This window comes from Phyllostomus hastatus, unplaced genomic scaffold (assembly GCF_019186645.2).
Source record: "Phyllostomus hastatus isolate PE091 unplaced genomic scaffold, TTU_PhHast_1.1 phas_contig_1048, whole genome shotgun sequence".
NCBI lineage: Eukaryota > Metazoa > Chordata > Mammalia > Chiroptera > Phyllostomidae > Phyllostomus > Phyllostomus hastatus.
This window is the reverse complement of record NW_025333513.1, coordinates 2,286,131-2,306,284: the sequence shown is the minus strand read 5'-3', so window position 1 is coordinate 2,306,284 and position 20,154 is coordinate 2,286,131. Positions and strand designations below refer to the sequence as shown.

Genomic DNA, 20,154 nt, shown 5'->3' with positions numbered 1-20,154 from the left:
GTGACTGATGCTCAGATTGCAGCTGTGACTCAGCTGCCGCACGCAGGGCTCTGGGGGACACTTCCCCCGCTTTCAGAACCCCTGTTTGTTTGGGCTGCTAAAACTGTAACTGGAAAAGACACCGGTGTTCGGGCTGCCTGTCACTACTAAATCGAATAAGCAATGACAGTGATTGAATCTTTTATAGGTGCTTTATTCAGATGGCGGGTTCATACCCTAACAAACCATCTTGCTCTTTCCTTCCCAGCCAGATCTTTTATAAGGGAGCTGGGGGAGGGCAAACAAGGTGTCAGCGAAAGCCTTTGAAATTCAACAGTTGCCTCCAAGGGGGAAGGGTAGTTGCTTGCTTCTTCCTGGTACAGATGTCTCCAGACCAGGTAATCCCCAGTCAATGCCCCAGGAGGTCAACTGCTTAAAATTTAGGCGCCAGGATGGGCCTTATCTGTAGTTGCTGAAACAAAAACTTAACATACACATTACTTGCTAGATTTATGACTATTTACCTTAAGTTAAATTTTCCCAAGTCTTAAACCCCTATCAAAATAACACCACAGACTGGCGGCTATAAATAACAGAAATGTATTTCTCACAGTTCTCGAGGCCGAAAGCCCAAGATCATGTGCCAGCACATTCATGGTCTGGTGAGGGCCAACTTCTTAGTTCACAGGCGGCTGTGCCCCCTCACAGTGTCCCCTCACTGTGTCCCCTCACAGTGTCCCCTCATTGTGTCCCCTCACTGTGTCCTCTCACTGTGTCCTCTCAGGGTGGGCAGGGCGAGGGAGCTCCCCAGGGTCTCCTTTATCTGGGCTCTGCCCTCCTGACCTAATCACCTCCCAAAGGCCCCACCCCCACACACCAGCACTTTGGGGTTAGGTTTCAGTGTGAACTCTGAGGACACAAACATTCAGTCCATAGCACCCCCAGGGTGGTGGGCCAGTTGTCCGGGTAGAAATGAGATTTGGGGCCGAGGCTGCAGGGTTCCTTCATTCAGGGACTGGGGGCAGCAGAGAGCAGGGCCTGGAGGGTCCAGTCTGCAGATGTGGTGCGTGGGTGACCCCAGAGGAAAGAGAGGGGATCCCAGAGTCCTCGGGGAGTGAGCTGCAGAGGGTGTGGGGACCACCCCTGGGAAATGGGCAGCCTGGGTCCCATCACTGAGGTCCCATAGCCCACAGTGGGTGCAGCCCTCACCCACATTCAGCACCAGGTCCTCAGGGGCCCTCAGCCTGGCCCAAGGGCTTGTCCTGTCCTAGGGCAGGGAGGGACCTCTGAAGGCTGTGACAACCTGCTACTCAGGACTGGGCGCAGACATGGCAGGGAGGTGCTAGTGCAGTTAGTGGGACCCTGGGATCCCCAGGAATGTGGGACCAGGGCTCATCCCTGCAGGGACAGCACAGCCCTTTGCTGTCTCCAAACAGGGACAGGTGTACCCATGGCCAGCCCTCCCCTTGCTGCTCTCCTCCTGGCTCCTTCCTCTTTCCCGCCTGCAACCCCTGCCCCTCTGATGTGCCTACTTCTGTGTACCCTGACTTCCTCAGGACCATGCTCTCCTTCCCGGACCTAATGCCCCAGCCCCTGCCCCCACCCCATGTTCTGAGACCTGCTGGACTGATTCCCAGTTGAGCAGCAGGAATAAGTGACAGAACATGGGTGTCCAGGGTCCCATTCTGGGGGACTAAGGGCACTTACTTGGTTCGTGGGATCCATCCTGGACCTGGGAACCTGTGGTCATGGCCAGGAGACCTCACCCTTCCCTGAGGGAGGGTCCACGGTGACTCAATGGGGAGGAAACACCTAAGTCGGTGTGGTTTTTTAGAAACACTTTGCACTCCGAACCTGACACTGGATGGGGATCCCCTATTGTGTTCAAAGCCCTGTTCTGGTGCTGGGAGCAGAGGGAGACCCTGGGAGGTCCTGACTGAGCAACAGAAAGGGGAGCAGGGTCCTCTGTCGTCTGCCTTGTGGCCACACGGGGGCGCTGCCTCGCTGCTCCCGGAGGCCGACTGCGCCCTGGGAGGCCTGTGCTGTGAGTGGTCAGAGCTGGTTGACCTGGAGGCTGGGCACCGGTCAGGGATGAAGTAGCTTCTGAGCAGTCCTGGACTCCACAATGTCAAGGTCAGGGACTGAACAAGGACTGATAGAGGAGTGCTCAGGAGGCTTGGGCCACTTCTGAGGTTTCCACCTCCCCACTGAGACCCCTCTCTCCAGCCCCGGGATGACAACCCCCTCCCCCCCCAACTGAAAAGAAACATTTTATCTACTTTCTGTTTTTCATAGTACTCCTTCCTGATGTAGCAACAGTAACAATATTTGCAGAAGTTTTCCTCAGGAAGGATACATAAAAAATTGGTAACATGCTCCTCCCTGGCAGGGATCCTGGTGCCTGGGGTCTGGGGAGGGAGGAGTTCCCCAGGTGGACTTCATGGATTGTCTGGAGTGAGCTTTTCTAAATGTGTTACATTTGCAAGGCCCTTTCCAGGTCAGGTCCCCTTGGCACAGCTGTGGCTGTGTGAGGGGCTGGAATCCGGGTCCTCCCTGTGTTCCTCCAGCCCAGGAATCCAGGCTGTCACACCTCAGAGCTCCCACTGCTGGTCCTGGGCCTGAAAACCTGCCACCAGGCAGCCTCTCCCTCCCTGGCAGTGTCCCCAAGTGTCCTTGTCCTCGCTGAGCAGCCCTCCCTGCACCGCCCCTGCCGGGGCCCCTCCAGCCTCCCTCCAACCCCACCTGCTTTGCTTTTGCTCACACCCAGTTCACTAACACACATTTTCAACATATTTATTTAAGTGCTTACTGTCTGTCCCTCCTTGAGAACACAAGCTTTATGAGGACAAGGACAGGGATTTCATTTTCACAGCTGGATTTCAATTGCCCTGAAACCTGATTTTAAAACATTTCAGTGAATGAGTGAGTGACTGAGTGAACGCACAGACTGCACACGCCCTGCTGCACACCAACACACAGACAGTGCGCCCACAGGGACACAGCCACACACACTGACATTCTCACACACACACTCACAGACACACATACATGCATACTCACACTTAAACCCTAACTCCCATGTAACATCAGACTGTGAACAAACATCCTATGTCAGCGTGCATCATCATTTCTAACATTTTCTCCACAGGACTGTGAAAGCTTACCTAAAAGACACCTGAAGTTTGAAATACCAACATGGAGGTCACTCTAGGTTTAGCCAATTTGATATTCTGTCCTATTTTACTGATGGAATGTATTTCTGTAATTATTGCTGACACATTTGAAAATCACCTGCCAGCATCATGACCCTCTCCCCTGAATATTTCAATATTCACCTCTGAGAAAATAAGCTTTCTCTTCAAACAATATTATTATTACATTGAAGAAAATAACTGTAATTTCCTAATATTATAAAATGTCAAATAATATAAACTTCTCTACACTATCCTGCCAATGTCCCCCATTTGGAGAGGAGGAGGCTCAGGGGCTCTCGGACCATCCCTGATGCCCCCACCCCCTCCCGGTACCCCTCCCTCCTTCCCCTCCACAGTGACACCAGGGAAACTGAAAGTAGGCCATTTTCCTCTACTACCTGTTTCTGTCTTTTAAACTCAGTTTTTGAAATGAAATCATCTCTTTTTGGGAACAGCACCTCAATGTCTAAATCCTCCCCAGTGTGGGTACAAACATCGGGACAATTGGGATGAGGACCGCAGCTGCCCTGGGCCTTCTGTCCCCTCAGCAGGACAAGAAGGGACCCTGGCACCAGGGTCACACCCCATGCCCCAGAAGTCACACCTCCAACAGCAGCTGTCACACTGAGATCTGGAGTGAGCACAGCCCCTCTCTCAGGGTTCAGAGTGAACTCATGCACGTCCTCCAAGACCCTGCCTCTTCCCCAGGCCCTCCACCCCACAGTCAGGGGTCAGGACTGGGACTGAGACCCCCACCCCTGACCTCCTCCTCCCCCACCCACAGAGCCCCAGGGAGAGCCCAACCCCTGCTCCTCCCCCATCCTCTCACTCACCACCATCCTCCCTGAAGCCACCAGGACCAATCTCATCTGTCCTTGTCCCTGTCTGTCTCAGGCACCCCTGGTCCCCAAACACACTGCACCTCGTCTCCACAGGCTCTGCATCCCCCACTCTGTCCTCCTCGCACACCCCCTCCTCCCCAACCCCTGAGACCTGCCCACTGCGCCCCCTAGTGCTCAGCCCAGGACCAGAACCTGCACAGCCCTCCCCCAGGATGAAGTCCCTGCACCTCGAAGCTCTGACAAGAACCCGGGTCTCCCTGAGGCCACGGCTCCCTCTGGAGTCCTCCCACAGGTGTCCCCCCCTCCCTCTGACCTGGTGCCCTGGGCGGGGGAGGGGGCGAGGTCCTGGCTCCTCCTCTGCTTTGACCTGTTCCCCTCCCTCCTCCCTAGCACCCCCAATGTGCCATCAGACTGGAGCCCCCACTCCCCCCTCATAGGGATTCCCTGTGGACCCCAGGCCACTCCCCCATTTCTTTTAGCTCCTGGCCCACTGTCCCCTCCCAGAGCGCTGCCTCCCTGACCCTCAGTGACGTCAACACCATCAGAGGTGGGAGGCTGTACAGTGGTCCCCAGAGATGCCCAGCCTGGTCCTTGGAGCCTGTGACAGCTTTCCTCACGTGGCAAAGGGACCTGGGTGATGTCACTGAGGTTAAGGACCATGGTACAGGGAGACTCCCCGCATTATCTGGGTGGTCCAGTCAGGTCACATGAACCCTAAAAGCAGAGTGGCCGAAGCTCCGCAAACACCAGCACGATTATGTGATCACAGGCTGTAATGTGAGGTCAGCAAACCTTCCTCACAGCGGTGCCTGTTTCCAGGCCCCAGTCATCACCCCAATAACCCCTGGAGCCCACTGAGGTCCCAGTCTGTGCTCCTGCCGTCTGTTCACTGTCCCTCACCCCTCGGGGTCCTCTCCTCCCTCCTCTTAACCTCCGTGAGGCATCATTTCACTCTGCCCCTTGGCTCCCCCTTGCTTTATCAGCCTTGCCTGGAAAAACTGCACAGCCGGTGACTCGACCTCCACCTGCCCCGCACCTGCCCAGCACCTGCCCCACCAGCTACAGGAGGGACACTTTGCGACAAAGAGCTCTCAGAGCAGGAGGAGGGGGGATCAGGGCAAACTCCCAGGTGCTGGGTCCGGCGCTCCGGGTCTCGGCCCGAGGGCGGAGTCCGGGCCGGGAAGCTCCGCGCAGGGGAGTTCCCGTCTCCCAGTTTCACTTCCGCATCTCACAACCTGCGCCGCGGCCTCCTTCCCAGATACTCGTGACACGACCCCAGGTGCCTCTCTTATTGGTGGCCGGTGTCTAGAGAAGCCAATCAGTGTCGCCGCCGTCCCGGTAGTAAGTCTCCTTGGATCAGTGGGACTCGGCTTCTCCCTAAACCCCGAGAATGGGGTTCCTACTGTCCCCGAGCCTCCTGCTGCTGCTCTCGAGTGCACCGGCGCTGACTTCGGCCGGGGCGGGTGAGCGCGGGGTCGGGAGGGAGCGGCCTCTGCACGGAGGAACGCGGGCCGGCGGGGGCGCGGGACCGCAGGGAGGCCGCGTCCCAACCGCCCCGGCCCGGACCCCGGATCCCGCCCCCATTTCCGTCCCCTCGACCTCGACCGCGGACCCGGGACCCGCGCCGCGCGGAGGGCCGCCGGTCTCACCGCTCCCCGCCCGCAGGTCCGCACTCCCTGAGGTATTTCTACACCGCCGTGTCCCGGCCCGGCCGCGGGGAGGCCCGCTTCTTCGCCGTCGGCTACGTGGACGGCACGGAGTTCGTGCGGTTCGACAGCGACGCCGCGAACCCGAGGATGGAGCCGCGGGCGCCGTGGATGGAGGGGCCGTGGGAGGAGCAGGAGGACCCGCAGTACTGGGACAGGGAGACGCGGGACATGAAGGGAGAAGCACAGACTTTCCGAGGGAACCTGAACACCCTGCGCGGCTACTACAACCAGAGCGCGGACGGTGAGCGCGCGGGGCCGGGCCGGGCACGACCCCCCTCCCCGCGGACGGGCGGGGTCGCCCCGAGTGTCCACGTCCGAGCTTCACCCCGAGAGGAGCCCGCGGGACTCTGACCCGGGTTCGGTTTCGGTTTCGGTTTGATCCCTGCCGGGGGTGGGGGGGCGAGCAGGGTGGGTGTCTCAGCGGGCTTTGCTGACCTCGGGGGGGGGGGGCGGGGTCAGGGTCTCACACCTTCCAGGAGATGTACGGCTGCGACGTGGGGCCGGACGGGACCGTCCTCCGCGGGTATCTCCAGTCCGCGTACGACGGCGCCGACTACATCGCCCTGAACGAGGACCTGCGCTCCTGGACCGCGGCCGACGCGGTGGCTCAGATCACCCGGCGCAAGTTAGAGGCGGCTGGTGAGGCGGTGGACGTGAGGACCTACGTGCACGGCCTGTGCAGGGACTCGCTCCTGCGGTACCTGGAGCGCGGGAAGGGGGCGCTGCAGCGCGCAGGTACCGGGGCTCTCGGGGCGCCCCCCTCCCTCGGGCTGGGCTCCACAGGGAGACGGGACACGGGACCAGGGTCAGAACCCCCTCTGCGTCGGGAGACCGAGTCCGCCCGGACTTTCCGACCCGGGACCGGAGGGCGACCCCGCCTTCTCTGAGGGACGCTGTGGGGGGCAGCCTCTCCGGGGACGGAGGGACCAGCCCCCGAGATCTCCGGTCGGCGGCTCTTCTGACCCTGGCGGCGCCCCCGCCCGCGGGGACTTCCTCTCTCAGGCCCGTTCCCGCCCCGCACCCGCGGGCCTCGGTCCGACCCCCACTCTCTGTAGCCCTGTGACTCCCCGCACCCTTGGTCTGAAGCAGAAACGCTTTTCTCCGCGCCGAGTGGCCTCCACCCGGGCTGTGCCCCTCTGGTTCTAGAACTTTCTACAGACCAGGGGATTCCCCCAGGTGCCTCTCTCCAGGCTGGGTCTGGGGTTTGCGGCCCCCGCGCCCACACTGTCCTGTCCAGTCTCAGGACGGCCACGGGAGCGCTGCTGCACTGCCCCGGGGCCGTGAGAAGTTCCCAAATTTCCGACCTTTCTCCTCAGACCCTCCAGAGGCGCGAGTGACCCGCCACCCCACCTCTGAGCGGGAGGCCACCCTGAGGTGCTGGGCGCGGGGCTTCTACCCTGCGGACATCGCCCTGACCTGGCGGCGGGACGGGGAGGACCAGACCCAGGACACGGAGCTGGTGGAGACCAGGCCCGCGGGGGACGGGACCTTCCAGACGTGGGCGGCGGTGGTGGTGCCGCGTGGGGAGGAGCAGAGATACACGTGCCACGTGCGGCACGAGGGGCTGCGGGAGCCCCTGACGCTGCGATGGGGTGAGGAGGGGCCTCAGGGACTTCAGTGGGGTCGGGGCAGGACCTGGGGGGCAGGGCCCTCACCTTCCTGTCCCTTTGCAGAGCCGCCTCCTCAGACCAACACCATCATCATCATCGTGGGCATCATTAGTGGCCTGGTCCTGCTTGGAGCTGTGGCGGCTGCAGCTGTGATGTGGGGGAGGAGGCGCTCAGGTAGGGTGGGTGGGGTCTGATTTCCTGTCCCACCGGGGGTCTCAAGCCCAGGAGACGTGTGTCTGCTTTAATAAAGGGAAGCATCATATTCACTCATGTGCTTGCCAGGCTGGGGCCCTACTGGCTGCACTGACTGGTTAGGAAGGCACGTGTGAGATAAGGGACAGATTCATCACCCTGATGACTCTGGGGATGGGGACCTGCTTCCCAACAGTCCCAGGTCCAAGGGGAGGGTCCCTGCTGAGGACAGACCTGCAGGAGGGCGGTGGGTCCAGTCCCTGCACATGAACTTCCCTCAGGTTTCCCGATCCTGCCCTGGGTCTGTGGTCAGAGTTCTGGAAACTTCCCTGCGGTCCAGCACTAGAGCTTCCTGTAGGACCTCAGGTCCCTGCCTCCTCCCTGGTGTCTCACAGGATGTTTTCTTCCCGCAGGTGGGAAAGGAGGGAGCTACACTCAGGCTGCCAGTGAGTATGGAGGGGGGACCCCTGAGACCCTGTGTTGGTGCAAACAGGAGCGCACGGAGACCTCCCCCTCCCCGCATAGTTCCTCCTTTAGTCTCTTACCCTGGAGGCTCTGACCACATCCTGTTTTGTGCCCCCCCAGGCAGTGACAGTGCCCAGGGCTCGGATGTGTCTCTCACGGCTTCTAAAGGTGAGGCCCTGACACGGGGAGGGTTGGGGCAGAGGGCATGGGACTGAGTAATGGGGGGACTCTATGTGATTATGGAACGCAGGGTGGGCTGTTGGACAAGGTCACCACCTACAGCGACTGATGGACATTTGTTCACGATTATCTTCTTCTCCAGCGTGAGACAGCTGCCCTGTCGGGGAATGAGTGATGGAAGGTTCCTCACACACACACCCACCAGCCCCTGTTTGTGACTTCAGGGGTATCTCACTTCTGCTTCTGCAACTGGCGTCTGAATGTCTGTCTGTGTTCCCATCAGCATCACTGAGGAGGTGGGAGGCGGGCCCACCCGCCCACCAACCTCTTCCCACACTCCCCTGCTCCAGCAGAGGGGGGGCGGGGCCTCCCCTCCCCTCCTCTCCCCTCCTCTCCCCTCCCCATCCATGTCTGTGCTTCCTGGTGCCTGAGCTGCAGCTTCTCACTCCCGCGTTAAAATGAGGCTCTTGATGTAACTTTGTTTTTTCAGTTCTTGCCCTGAGTGGTCGGTGTGTTCATTAAAAAGCTTAAGATACTAAATTTTTAAAGAAATAAATGAGAAGTTTCCAGAACCTTCTGTGTGTGCTGTGCTGAGTCTGGCAGGGACAGGAGAGGCTGTGAGGACCAAGCATGGTCAGGACTGTGCCCAGTCAGTGCTCAGTGCATTGTGGGCTTTGACGTGGTCCCTCCTCCACTGGGTCGCCCTCTGCCCCTTTGTCCTGTCCCTTCAGTGGAACCGTGTCCCAGCAGGACCTGGGATCACAGGAACCAGCATCCCCTGGGCCTTGTAAACTGTCCCCGTGAAGCCCGTCTCCAGGACTGCGGGCAGCGAGGGCTGTGTGAGGCCGGGTCAGCCGAGGCTCAGGCCTGGGTCAGGTCATTGGCCCCATCTTCTGAGTCTTTATTTGTTGCTTCTTTGTTTCTGTAGAGCAGCAGGACTGCGTTTGTCCTTGTCAGGAGTCCTGGTCTCATTCTTGTCTGGGTGTCCCCTGTCTGCCAGCAGCAGGGGTGTTTTGCCTGTCACTGTCCCCACCAGGCCCAGGGGATCCCTGCACACAGGAGTCTGTGGTACAGAGAGATGAGTTGTCAGGCTCATCCTGCTGTTGCCTCCTCTAGGGCTGGGCCAATCTTTCATCTTGTCCTAAACTCTCAAAGGAACCAGGTTCTGGGTTGAACAGAGCTGGGACCCCATGATTTCCCATCCTAGATCAGTCCCCATTGGAATTCTGCTCTGCTCACCAACACCCTCCCCCTGCCCTTCGCTGCAGTGCTGGCTGCGGTGCGCACTCCGGGATGCACAGAGGGGGGTCTGCTGTGGACTCGGGGGAGCAGCTCTGTGGGGAAAGTGCGGGGGCATTGATGTCGGTGTGAGTGCACATGGTGTTGTGGCTGCCACGGAGCAGCTGTGGTTGAGGCCACGTTAATACAGACACAGCCTGCAGCACAGGGAGGTGACCTGCCCTGACCATTTGTGAAGCAGTGGTGGCTGTGTGACAGACATGTGGCACTGGGTTTGCATGTGGGGACATGTGAAGCACAGTCGGGATCGCTGCAGGCCTCGTGGGGCCCGTGCTGTGTGGGGAGACAGTGGGTGTGAGCACAGCACACAGGGAGGAGTCTGTGGGAGGGGGAGTGGTCTGGGAAGACACAGGGGGAATGGCGGTCCCCAGTGTGGACTGTGGGGACAGGGAAGGTGGCTGCTTGATTTGGGTGGTCAGTGTGGGCCTCACTGGGCAGGTGGCCTTGAGGGGAGATTTGAAGGACATGGGACATTGCACACCAGGATGTCTGGAGGAAGTTCTGTCCAGGCAGGGGACCCTCCAGTGCGAATGCCCCAGGGCAGTGGTGTGTCTGGAGTCTGGGAAGGAGGGGGAGGGGTGGGGGTCAGTGTGGGAATGGAGCAGGGAGTGAGGGAGATGGGAGAGAGGCCCGGCCAGACCACGTGGGCCTGGAGGACATTGGAAGGGCACGACTGTGCTCTGAGTGAGGCGGGGTCAGGGGACAGTGTAGAGCAGGAGGGGGACATGGCCTGACACCCCTTTAGTGGGTCCCAGTGGCTGCTGTGCTGAGAGCAGACTTGGGAGCCGAGGGAGGCAGTGTGGACGCAGGAGGGGTCTGTGCTGGGCTCCAGGCTGGGGATGCTTCCCGGGGTGAGCGGTGGGAGTAGTGGGCATGGGGGGATCCTGGATGCCTTCTGAGGGGGACCTGACGGTGTTCCTGATGCTTAATGTGGGGAACGAGGGAGAGGAGTCCAGGTCAGCAAACATCTCAGAGGACACGAGCAGAGAGATGGACTTGCATCAGCAGAGATGGGGAGACTCTGGAAGCAGCGTATCTGAGGGGACGTCACAGATGTTCATTGTCAGGGACAGTGGAGCTGAGACGTCAGTGAGAGATCCCAGGGAGTCGTCCGACTGGCAGGTGGACCGCTGAGTCTGGAGATGGAGGATGTGCGGGCTGCACAGATAGACTCGGGAGGCCACACACATAGTGCTATTTAAAGCCATGAGCGTGGGCGAGATCACCAAGGGGGTGACAGCTACAGAAGATGAAGGAAGAAGGAGGGAACCCAGGGCCCCAGTGCTGAGTGATCTGAGTGGACCGCACGCCAGAGCCGCCTGCACAGTCTGTCTCTGCATCTAGAAGACTGTTGAGCACTGAGTCCCAAACTTTCTTGTGCCCACAAATTACCTGCACACTTTGTTAAGTTGTTAAGACTCAGAGAGTCTGGAGCAGAGAGTGGGATTCTGGATTCATAACGAGGCTGGTGCGGGTGCTGCTGGCCTTCAGGTCACACATTCAGCAGCAGGAACCCAGACAGGACCCCACACGGCTGTGCATCAGCCTCGCCTGCAGGGCTTGTCACAGCAGTGATCCCAGCCTGGGGCCTGTTCCCCTGAGACGTGGGTCTGGGAGAGGCCAGGGGTTGGTAAGAAGCACCACGAGCCCTCCTGGGGCTCAGCCAGACCGGGACCACTGAGGTCAGTGACGGAGCTCAGGGTAGGGAGGGGTCTTCAATACACATTTAGTGGGGGGTTTTTCCTCAGAAAGAAAAGGGAGGACATATATTGTCATTGATGAGACGTGATGTTGGGAGTTACAGTTTTTCTCTCCACCACAGGGTGGAGTCAGGTGGGAGGTTTAGGAGGTGGCCCCAGGTCAGCATAATAATATCTCTGAGTGAAACTGTTCCCCAGGTGTATTTCTTGGAGCAAATAATGAAATCCTAATTTTTTCTAATTTAGATATAAAGCAGTATAGTGGGTTCTAATGCTGTTTTGGGGAAAGCTGCAAAACACACCACAAGTTGCACAACCAGGAACAGCCCACAGCCCAGCCTGGGTCGGGTCTCACGCAGGCCCTGCTGCCGGGCACAGATGTCACCACTCACCCCACTGACTCCCCTGAGGCGAGACCCTGGGCCCTGCAGCTCGGGCTGCTGTCTCTGCTGCTCCAGCGCCTGGACATTGTTGCTGCCACTTTCACCACCCTGGCCGAGTGCCCTCTGCGCCGTCCCAGCATCTCTGTGTCACCACGTCCTGAGTCAGAGTCTGGCATGTGGTCACCTGATGGGTGGAGCCTCGTGCCGTGTCCAGATGCAGGAATGTTGGGGACATGGGTTTCCCTCTTTCATGGAGGGACATGGTCTCTGCCTCCCACTGACACTCTTCTTTTTTGGAGAGCACGGTTATTAACGTTCACTGTGGACAGTGAAGCAAGGAAGGGCCTAGAACAGAAGAAGCAACAGGAGACCAGGTAGGGCTGCTGTCAGCTCACTGGGGAGTCAGGGAAACGGGGCCCTTGGTGGCAGTCAGGGGTCAGCCTGGGATGAGCTGCTGCTGCCCAGCGCTCCCCTGGCTGCAAGTCTCCTGGGGTCCCTTCCAGTTTAGGACACGCCCACCTGTGGGGGAGGGAGGGGGAAGGGAGAGCACAGTCATGCTCCAGGGAGGGAGAGTGTGCCCACCAGGACCCTACGTGCGGAACCTTCCCCTGTAGGAACAGAGCTCAGGGGCTGGGGTAGGGGGTGGAAAAGAAAGACACATTTCAGTCCTTGGAGCAAAGGTCTGAGGCTGGAACTTTCTGGTGCATTACAGGCACCCAGGTTTGGCTGGAGGAACACGTGACCAATAAATGACATCCCAAGCAGAGGGTCTCTTGCTCGCTCTTACTCTGAGTTACTCTGTGGGATGGTGAGGGGTGTTTTCCTCCATTCACCCACTTCTCTGACTCTCGGACACCAGCTGTGTTTCCTACAGTTCAGCTCAACTCCAACGTGAACTCCCTGGAGTCAGCCTCAGACCCCACACGGTCAGGGTCTGTCCCACAAGACTGCCCTCCCCTCAGAGCAAGTCTCAAGTTCAGGCCCCTGTGTTACCTGCTCATCTGTCTGGCTTGGCTCCAAAAGGTAGGGGCTCCCCACCAAGTTCATTAATTTGCTGGATCAACTCACAGAACTCAGGAAAATGCTGTGTTTACTGTACATTTTATTGTAAACAATACAAGTGAGCAGCCAGATGATGAGGGACATGGGGCGAGGTGGGGAAGGGTCCCAAGTGCCCAGCCTCTGTCACCCCCAACTCCCAGCGTGGGGAGGGGTTCCCTACTTGAAGCTCTCTGAACCCCATTATTAGGGGGTTTGTGGAGGTGTCACCATGTAGGCAGATTTGACTGAATCCTTGGCCATTGGTGATTGAACTTGAACCCCAGCCCCTCTCCCAGAGGCTAGGCAGTGAGGCTGAAAGTTCTGACCCTCTGATCAAACTGCTCTTTCTGGTGACCAGCCCCCATCCTGAAACTGTCCAGGACCCTCGGCCAAGTGCCATCTTATTAGCATTCTTGTCACTCAGGAGCTCCAAGAGTTTTAGGAGCTCTGTGCCGGAAACCAGGGACAAAGACCAAACACAGTCAGACCTCAGTTCTCAAATGTCTCCCATCTGGAACAATTTAATTCACAACAAAAATGCTTATGGAAAATATGCCTCAGTTTTTGAATAAAGTTTTGATTCTTCACCGGACAACCCTTTCAGGCTGACACCTGTATGATCGGTCACCTGTATGACGGGGATCTCAAACAAACCGCTTCTCAAACAGAATTCTGGAATGAATTAAGCTGGAGAAGCAAGGTTTTGCTGCATTTCTGTATCACATCGCAGGTCTCTGACCGCAGACCCGTGAGCAGGAAAGGGCATCGTAACAGGGAGAGACTCGGGCTCCCGGCCAGAGCCCCTTCAGTCCTGACGACGAGCCCAGTCCGTCCCCCGCGTGAGCGTGTTCACACGGCCCGGACGTTTATGGAAATTGCCCAACAGTTTGCGTCAGAGGGAGGTTCAGAGTAAGCCATAATATGACATCACTGCACAACTCCCAGCACGGCGAAAATTAATCTCAGACAAAATGAGACTAATTCTGTCGTTATTGCTGGCATGAGAGTCCACATTGATTCAAATACTCGGAAAATGCTATGGCGGGACTTACTGCAGCCAAACGTTCACTCACCCCAGGACCCAGCACGTCATTTCTAGTTGAACACCCCGGGGACGTGCACACATGTGTGTGCTGAGTAGTGCGAAGAAATTACTCATAGCAGTGCGATTTGTACAATCTGGGTGTAAAAAATGCCCTTGAGCAGCAGAGGACAAGTGTGGGCTGTTCACACAATCGCACCCCGTGCAGCCGTGAGTGTGAACAAACCACAACCGCACAGGCCGTGGGGACGGGACCCGGGACAGGACGCTGGTGGGAGCTCGGTGCAGAGCGGAGTCCGCTGGGATGTCCCATCCTACGAACAGCGGACAGAGCTCACCCACCGTGTCAGACACCCGGAGAGCAGCCCCTCGGGACGGGGGAGGTTTGTGACTGAGTAAGACCCAAGAGGACCCCCTGGGCGCTGGGAGTGTCCCTGGGCGTTTATCCCAGCGCTCCCTTCATGGGAACCCACTGCACTCTTGTGACTTGTCCCCTCTCTCCGCGGGTGTGGTCCTTCATGAAAGGATGCTTTTCTGGGTTTTTGAATTAATTCTGTCTAAGCGAACATAGAATGAGTGTTACTGAAAACTTTTAGAAATGCTGAATTGAAATACCCACCGCAAGTTATTAAAATCCAAGGAGACAAATTTCCGTGATGGAGACAGAAGGAGAGAGTCCAGTGGGAGAGCATGAGCCTGGGAGCTGACGCCCAGACGGCCTCGGGAACGGCGGTCAGGACAGGACCGGGAATCACACCCCAGCAGCCCCTGGAGGGAGGGGGTGTGAGAGATGCCCTTGAGCAGTGCATGAGCGACCCGTGGACAGTGGCTAGTGGGCTGGCTGGACGGTCAGGAACCTGAGGAAAACGACCTGGGAGCTGAGAGGTGGAGGAGAGATGTGCTCGTGGACCCCTTGCCGTGGGCGGAGGGGGTGGAGGTACTGGAGTGGGAGGCGCTGCCAGCAGAGGGCGTCTGGGGCGGGGGCGCTGCTTGTACTCGGCTGGGGAGCGGCCTGGACAAATGGGGTCACTTAGCCTCTCCCCAGCGGCATGGGGCTGCTCATGGGGTCCCTGCACACTGTGCCCACCGGGCGGAGCCGCATGGGCTCAGCACCGGGGCTCCCACTCACCGAGGCCGATCTGGTGGCTGCCTGCTGATGGCCCCGCCTGCTGGAGCAGCTTGTTCTGCGAAAAGAGAAATAAAACCAGTGAAATTAATTAAGAACAAAGCAGAGGTGTCTTAGACAAATACATCACTGCAGGTACAGGAGGGATTTAAACAACCCTAAAACTATGAAGAAATTATGTCAACGGGAAAGACTGCAAAGAAAGAAGGTAAGGCAGTTTAAAATTTCTGCTTTCCATCAGCCATACCTGGAATCTTTTACAGGTAAGTTCTACTAAACTTTCAAAGAAGACTCCTGATCATCTGTAAAATACTCAAGAGAATGAAAAATATAGGGAAAGCCAACAACTCATTTGTGAGACATTAAAGCCAGTTAGGGAACAATTAGAAAAGAAACATTAGGAAAGCAGATGTGGAAAGCTGAGGAAATATAGTAACTGTACTTATCGATGCACTGAGGGCCATTAAATTCCATGTTAGGCATGTGAAGAATGCAGGAGTGTTTGCACTTTAAATCTTTCAGCGAAGGCCACCACTGGAAGAATAACAAAGACAGGAGTGGTCATATCTTACTTTGCAGAAATCTCTCCAGATGGAATCAGTGCTCCCTCTGACCCACACTTTCCCGTCTCCTTCACTTTTAGGACCCGGGTTATTGGATTAGCCCCTCCCCCATTATCAGGATAATCTCTTTATTCCAAGTCCGGTGCCCGGAATCACACCTGCAAGGTCCCTTCTGCTGTGCGTGGGAACGCGTTCACAGGTCCCCGGGATCAGGGCTGGGACATGTTGGTGCACCATTGTTCTGCCGAGCACAGCACACACACACGGTGATGAACGAAGAAGTTAAACGTGAATCTGGTCAGGGGACGAGAGAGGACGTGGAGGAGGCCGCGTGGGGATGATGGTGAGGATGAAGCACGTGTTTGCAGAGATCCACGTGGATTCACATTTCACTGGGAGAGCAGACAGAAAGACAGATCATTATCTTAAAGCAGCTGCAGAAGAAAAACAGATCATCTAGAAAGGAACTGTGTTAGAAAGTGGTCATGTCTCCTTGTCAGGAATGGCCACCAGAGGGCGGTGACGTGTCATCATCGAAGACTGAGGAAAAACCAGTATCAGGCTACGAATTTGGAACAGGGAAATCGATCTTTCAAGTGTGAAAGTGAAAAAAAGGCATTTTAATATAAGTACAGCTTGATTTATTAGCAAAATACCTATTCTAAATATATTTACAATATCAAAGAAATATATAAGAAGGAAACTAGAAAAATTAATGGCTAATGATATGTCCAAATAAATTAATACTATCTTTTTAAAATCTGATTTGTCTTTCTATTTATTTATTTATTTATTTATTTATTTATTTATTTAGAGAGGGAAGGGAGGGAGAAAGAGAGAAAGAGAGAGAAACATCAATGTGCAGTTGCTGGGGGCCATGGCCTGCAACCCAGGCATATGCCCTGACTGGGAATCGAACCTGCAATGCTTTGGTTCGAAGCCTGTACTCAATCCACTGAGCTACACCAGCCAGGGTACTATCTTTATAGAATATTAAAACCGGTGTTCGGTTTTAATATTAAAACAATGTTCAGTTCAAAACACAGAAAAAAATACATAAAATACTTACCATGATGTGTTATCGTTTCTCTACCTGCATTTGCACCCACACTGAGGCTGTGCCATCCCTGGCGGCTGAGAGAGCTTGGCTGCTTTCATTCAGATGCCGCTTCTTATACACAGCACCCGGGACAAGGTAGGTATTTACCAACGTCACTAAATGGATGAGTTTCCTGGTCCTCAGAAGACCAGGAGCTGTGATGCATAAGTACCATGTAAAAGAGGGTAAGTGTAGTTGCTTCAGAGGAAATGATGGCGTAGGGAGCTTCAAAGGTCCATCCTTACACAGAATGATCAAAAACTGTCAGAATCAACCTCATCAGAACTCTGGAAAAACACGGAGTGTTTATAGTCACCAAGAAAATGCCTAAAACAGACAAGACAACAGAACTGAACAGGACAGCTCTGTGTTGTCTGGTTGCCCTTGGCCCCGCCCTCCTCAGCAGAGCCATGACCTTGAAGGCAGTGCTGCTCTGCTGGGTGGACTCTGGGTGCAGAGGAGTCCGCGTGGACGCTGTCAGAGCCCTGGGGTTTTCTGCGGTGATCTGTCGGGGGCTCCTTGCTGGCTGAACGTAAACGGCTCATCTTTATTTCCTCTAACTCAGAACCCTCTCGGGGTAGAGAATGAACTGAGGCAAAGACCACTTCCCAGAACTGCCTCAGTGCCAATGAACCGGCAGGGGTCATGGGGTAAATAATGGACCTGGAGAAAAATGTGGGAGAAAGAGCTGGGCAGTGAGGGGCCATGGGCCATAAGGGCTGTGAAAACTTTCACATCTTCCTGGGAACCTAAAGGCCATGTTCACACCCAGTTGGGGCATATGGTCAGAGAAACCCAAGAAGACCATGAGGTCAGACCTCTGGCTGCTCTTCAGTCTCTGCAGGAGCAGGAAGTAATGGCAAAGGCAAGGGCTGCAAACTGCAGAGATGGGTGTTGAAGGAGTGTCTCCCCCGCGCCTCCCACACACACAGCCCAGCTCCAGACACTGAGAGGGGTTTTCTCTTTTTCTTTTGTCTCCAGACACTTAAAGAAACGTCCGTCAGGTCACTAGCTGACCATCCCAAGCTAACAGAACAGAGACTTCAGCGACCACAGACAAAGCAAACAGTCTACACAAAAATGGTTTAGAAAAGTCATTAAACAACCAACTGTAACCCACAATGAACAATAAAAACAATCCCCAGGGAATATTATTTGGTGATTAAAAAATAAAGTACTCACCATACTATGATACAGACAAACCTTGAAACATTTTGATAAATGAAAGAAGCCACACAAGAAGCAGCAAGAGATAAGGGGACAGTAACCTACAAAGGAGTTCCCATCAGACTGTCAGCTGATTTCTCAAAAGAGACCATACAGGCAAGAAGGGGCTGGAAAGAAGTATTCCAAGTCACAAAAGACAAGGACCTATATCCCAGATTGCTCTATCCAGCAAAGCTTTCATTTAGAATGGAAGGGCAGATAAAGTGCTTCTCAGATAAGGTCAAGTTAAAGGAGCTCATCATCACCAAGCCCTTATTTTATGAAATGTTAAAGGGACTTATCTAAGAAAAGAAGATAAAGAAAAAATATGTATAGTAGAAGGACAGCAAACTCACAATTATTAACAACCACACCTAAAGCAAAAACAAAAGAAACTAAGCAAACAACTAGAACAGGAACAGACCACAGAAATGGAGATCACATGGAAGGTTAGCAACAGGGGAGTGAGAGGAGGAGAGCGGGGAAAAGGTACAGAGAATAAGTAGCATAGATGGTAGGTAGAAAATAGACAGGGGGAGGGTAAGAATAGTATGGGAAATATAGAAGCTAAAGAACTTATAAGTATGACACATGGACATGAACTAAAGGGGGGATATGGGTGGGAGAGGGTGTGCAGGGTGGAGGGGAGTGAAGGGGGGAAAATGGGACAACTGTAATAGCATAATCAATAAAATATATTTTAAAAAATAAATAAATAAAAGAGGCTATATATTGTGTGACTCCATTCACATCAAGTATCCAGAAGAGGCAAATGGAGACAGGAAGCCCGTCAGCGATTCCACGGGTTGGGGTGGGGGGGGGAGCGACTGATCAGCGGGTGAGTGGTTTCCTTCCTGGGGATGGAGTTGCTCTGGACCTGTGTCATGGTGATGTTTGCACAACACTGTGTATGTTCTAAGTATTGTTGAGTTTTATACTTTAAAACAGTAAGTTTTAAGTGATGTGTTTTGCCTATTAATTTTTTAAAAGGCTTGGAAATATACCTCAAAACCCTTTGAGGGGTAAACTCAGGGCTGCTTTAGAGTCTGCCCACCCGGCTGCTCCCACCAGGACTCCATCTGCCCCTCAGAGCTCCCCTCGCCCCCTCCCCCCCGCCCCCGGAGAAAGCTGTCTGTCAGAACATCCTCTAGATCCACCAGGTCTAAACCCCAAAATGACCTCCTGCCTCTAATCCAAACACTGCGATGCAAGTCTGAGGCTAATTTTTGGTGGGAATTAGGAGCTTATCCTATTACCAGGATTCACTGGGAATGACATGATTAGCCCTAATGCCAGGGGTGTTTGCATTCATGAAGAAAACCTGCCCAGAAATGAACGTGTAGTTTTGGGTCGTGCAGGAGGGCCCTCAGCAGAGGAACTAGAGATGGCTCCAGGAATGCCAGGCACCTGCACCTCGCTGGTCCCTGAAGACTCACCCACCTCCCCCCACAACCAGAGAAAGGTGGGAACTCTTCCCGGGCCCGTCCTTCACCAGGTTCCACTGACGAGGACGCACTGCGAGTGGGACCCATCCTGGGACCCCAGCTGCTTCTCGCACATTGTGGGGCCTCCGTGCACACGGCCCACGCCAAGGCGGGCTCCACGGGCCCCTTGAAGTCTCAAGGCCAACACTTCCTGCGTGAACCCAGGCCGCGCAGTCAGCAGCCCGCACACGGATAGCATCCTCAGCGCTGCCTCTGCTGCTCCTCTGCGCCCCGTCCCCCAAAGGGGGGTCCTGGGTTGCGGACGAAGAGTTCGTTTCTTCTTCCGAGGGGCCACCAGCAGGGATTTCTGTTCTCTGGAGTCCAGCTGAGAGATTTCGAGTGAGATTGGCACAAAATATTTACTTCAAATGTTTTATTTTTAAATTTAAAGTATTTTTCATATAAGAAAAATGAAAACCCTTTCCACTACAGAAAACTTTAAAATGCACAGATGAACTATAGAAATACGGCCTCCCCTCAACGACCACTGCTTCCCACGCAGTGGGGAGTTCCCTGTGTGAGGCCCTGGTTCTCACCCTGGGGTTTCCTGTGTACGAAGTGCAGCCCAGGGAACACCGTCAGCAACACCGTGATGACCATGCACGGGGCCGGTGGGACTCGAAATACTGAGGGGAACGCCGGGGAAGTTATGTGATTGTCCAATCGCCACGCTGTACACCTGTAACAAAGACAAGTAATATTGAACATCAACTTCAATTGAAAAGTAAAATTAAAAATAAATATTAAAAGGTTACATATTCAATAATTCTGTATAAATATTATTATATTATATACGTGTATATGCATGTGTGTGTTCATTTCAGAAAGTTGCATTTGCATTTGTATCTTATGAGTTACTTTGAATGTTATGTCTAAAGTGTGTTATGACACAAGTAGTTTTCCATGTTGTAAACTCTGCATGATTTTATACCACTTTCCAAACTGCATATAATTTCAGACAACAGAACACAGTCAGACCCTTTCTTCATCCACCTGCTTTCACCTGTTCTTCCTGTAACTAATGATTGGATGAGTGTCAC

The 20,154-nt window shown here is 55.0% G+C and overlaps 1 protein-coding gene across 1 annotated transcript; it reads left to right on the top strand.

Moving 5' to 3' along the window:
• The first annotated feature begins 5,320 nt into the window (after nt 1-5,320).
• Nucleotides 5,321-8,743, top strand: LOC123816372 (popy Class I histocompatibility antigen, A-1 alpha chain-like). Its single transcript, XM_045835302.1, has 8 exons — nt 5,321-5,478; nt 5,681-5,965; nt 6,184-6,459; nt 7,041-7,316; nt 7,398-7,508; nt 7,940-7,972; nt 8,112-8,159; nt 8,314-8,743. Exons 1-8 carry the CDS (start codon nt 5,406-5,408, stop codon nt 8,316-8,318), a joined length of 1,107 nt encoding a protein of 368 aa, XP_045691258.1. The 5' UTR covers nt 5,321-5,405; the 3' UTR covers nt 8,319-8,743.
• Nucleotides 8,744-20,154: the final 11,411 nt, after the last annotated feature.

Coding starts and splice junctions, on each gene's coding strand:
- LOC123816372 (XM_045835302.1), top strand. CDS start 5,406: ATGGGGTTCCTACTGTCCCCGAGCCTCCTGCTGCTGCTCTCGAGTGCA. Junction 7,317..7,397: donor GCCCCTGACGCTGCGATGGG/GTGAGGAGGGGC, acceptor GTCCCTTTGCAG/AGCCGCCTCCTCAGACCAAC. Junction 7,509..7,939: donor GTGGGGGAGGAGGCGCTCAG/GTAGGGTGGGTG, acceptor TTCTTCCCGCAG/GTGGGAAAGGAGGGAGCTAC.